This window comes from Mirounga leonina, unplaced genomic scaffold (assembly GCF_011800145.1).
Source record: "Mirounga leonina isolate KUSES-001 unplaced genomic scaffold, KU_Mleo_1.0 Mir_166, whole genome shotgun sequence".
NCBI classification, from domain to species: Eukaryota; Metazoa; Chordata; class Mammalia; order Carnivora; family Phocidae; genus Mirounga; species Mirounga leonina.
In genome coordinates, this window is record NW_023270418.1 from 27223046 (window position 1) to 27225817 (window position 2772).

General features: G+C 48.0%; 1 protein-coding gene across 1 annotated transcript; it reads left to right on the plus strand.

Moving 5' to 3' along the window:
• The first annotated feature begins 125 nt into the window (after positions 1-125).
• LOC118015611 (olfactory receptor 10V1-like) lies at positions 126-1353 on the plus strand. The gene has a single exon (XM_035012351.1). The coding sequence runs from the start codon at positions 405-407 to the stop codon at positions 1341-1343; it is 939 nt and encodes a 312-aa protein (XP_034868242.1). The 5' UTR covers positions 126-404; the 3' UTR covers positions 1344-1353.
• Positions 1354-2772: the final 1419 nt, after the last annotated feature.

Genomic DNA, 2772 nt, shown 5'->3' on the forward strand with positions numbered 1-2772 from the left:
TTATTTATTTATTTATTTATTTATTTATTTATTTATTTATTTATTTAAAAGATTTATCTGAGAAAGAGAGAGAGAGCACGAGTGGAAGGGGCAGAGGGAGAGGGAGACAGAATCTCAAACAGACTCTGTGCTGATCATGGAGTCTGACGTGGGCCCCATCTCAACACCATGAGATCACAACCTGAGCTGAAACCAAGAGTCAAATGCTTAACCGACTGTGTGCACCACCCAGGTGTCCCAGTTGTGGAGTTTAGCCTGGAGGTAAAGATGGTTAGGGTTGGGGAGCTCAGGAAAGGGAGAGGCCAAGAGTTGAATGGGTCACCCAGCAGGAGCTCTATGTCCTGACATTAATCTGTCCTCAGGGGGCAGCACGGTGCCATCAACAGGCTCAATGCACTGAATGCATGGAGAGTGCAAATCAAACTGGGATAATTCACTTCCATTTCCGCCCCTTCTCCAAACTCCCTGAGGTGCAGATGCTGATTTTCGTGGCCTTCCTGATCATGTACCTGGTCAGCATCAGTGGCAATGTCTCCATTTCTCTCATCATCTGGATTAACCATTCTCTGCACACCCCCATGTACTTTTTCCTGGCCAACTTGGCAGTTCTGGAGATCTGCTACTCTTCCACCATTGCCCCCCTGACTCTGGCCAGCGTCCTGTCCACGGAGAGAGACTTCATCTCCTTGCCTGGCTGTGGTACCCAGATGTTCTTCTTCACCTTCCTAGGCAGCGCTGACTGCATTCTACTAGCTGTCATGGCCTATGACAGGTTTGTGGCCATCTGTCACCCTTTGCGTTACACTCTCATGATGAGCTGGCGGTTGTGTGTCCAGCTGGCCCTGGGGTCTCTCGTGCTGGGGTTCATCTTGGCCATGCAGCTGACTGTACTCATCTTCCAACTCCCCTTCTGCAGCAGTAAAGAAATCAGCCTGTTCTATTGCGATGTCCTCCCTGTCATGAGACTGGCCTGTGCAGATACCTGGGTCCATGAGGCCACGCTGTTTGTGGTCAGCATCATCGTCCTCACCATCCCCTTCCTGCTTATCACTCTCTCCTATGTCTTCATCGTGGCTGCCATCCTGAAGATCCGCTCGGCAGAGGGGAGGCACAAGGCCTTCTCCACCTGCTCCTCCCACCTGACTGTGGTCCTGCTCCAGTACGGATGTGGGGGCCTCATCTACCTGTGCCCCAGCTCCAGCTACTCTCCAGAGAGGGGCCAGGTAGTGTCTGTGGTTTATACATTCATCACCCCTGTGCTGAACCCCTTGATCTACAGCATGAGAAACAGAGAGCTTAAGGATGCTTTGAAGAGAACAATGATCAGATTCCTGTTGTCCTAAACACAGTAAACATTCTGGATGTTCCTCTCCAACATTGCTGGGAAGAAACAAATGAGTATGCTTTCTGGAAGATGAGGAGGTGGGAGCTAAGAGGTCATTGGATTTATACTGTTACTTCTTCCTGGTTATATTATTTCTGAGTCATTTTTCTTTTCTCAGCCTCGGATTCTTCATCTCTAAAATGGGGATGAAAATGCCCACTAGACTTAAATCTGGGGTAGTTTTGAGGACCCAAAGTGAAAATACTTCGTGATTTTTAAAGAGCAATATGGTAGTGAATGTGGTCATTGCTTATCCTCATCATTACATGTAAAGTCTGTGTCCGGTTCTCAGGTTCTTAGTGGGGTCCACATGTTGACACATGTACTCAGGGCCAGAGCCAAGAACAAGATGCACATCAAACCAGGACCATCGCAACCACTCTCTGCTGATTGCCGTGGTGCAAATGCTGAGCTTATACCTTTTCGAATTCTCTTTCATCCTAAATTCTTCTTCCTGGGAAAGGTGATGGGGAAAGCGCTGGAGTTTAAAAGTTGTGGTTCTTTTTTCTTACCTTTATACCCAGAGCTAATCTGTCTGCACCTCAATCTCTGACTCTGTATTAGTTGTTAGTCTGCGTCTAACTCACTCTCCCCGTGCCTTTTGGGTCTCCTCCCCATTGTGTCCTTTCTGTCTCAGATACACACACACACACACACACACACACACACACTCACATGTTTCACATTTCTCTCTGTCCCTAGCTGCTATGGTCTGATTATTTGTGTCCTCCTACCTCAGGTTCATCTGTTGAAATCCTAATCCCCAATGGGATGGTATCAGGAGGTGGGGCCTTTGGGAGGTAATTAGGTCTTGAGGATGGAGCCCTCAGGAACGGGATTCGTGCATTCATAAAAGAGACCCCACAGAGCTCCCTGGACCCTTCCGCCATGTGAGGATACAAGAAGTCTGTGACCTGGAAGAGGTTCCTCACCCAACCCTGACCTCAGACTTCCAGCCTCCAGAACTGTGAGAAATAAATGTCTGTTGTTTACAAAGCCACCCAGTCTATGGTACTTTGTAGTGGCAGCCCGGATGGATGAAGACACGAAGTGTACATACTATGGAAAGATTGCCTTTTAAAATTGAGCCTCTCTGGGTAGGAGAGGGGTAATGTTGGTTCAGATCTGGATTCAGGTTGAGGAAAAGCTAGTTCTGTGAAGATAAACACTGGCTGGACACAACGAGGGGAAAGGACTCTAATGTGGCTGTGAGCAGGAGGGTAATTGTTTCAGGACGATCCCTGTCTCAGGGTAATGGCATCACAACATGAGAACATAGATAGTTTACTGTCTTTTTGTAGGGTAGGGGAAGCTCATTTACTCCTCTGCCCATTGATTAGTGAGTGATTTATTGGGGTGCTTGACTGGCTCAGTTGGTGGAGTGTGCG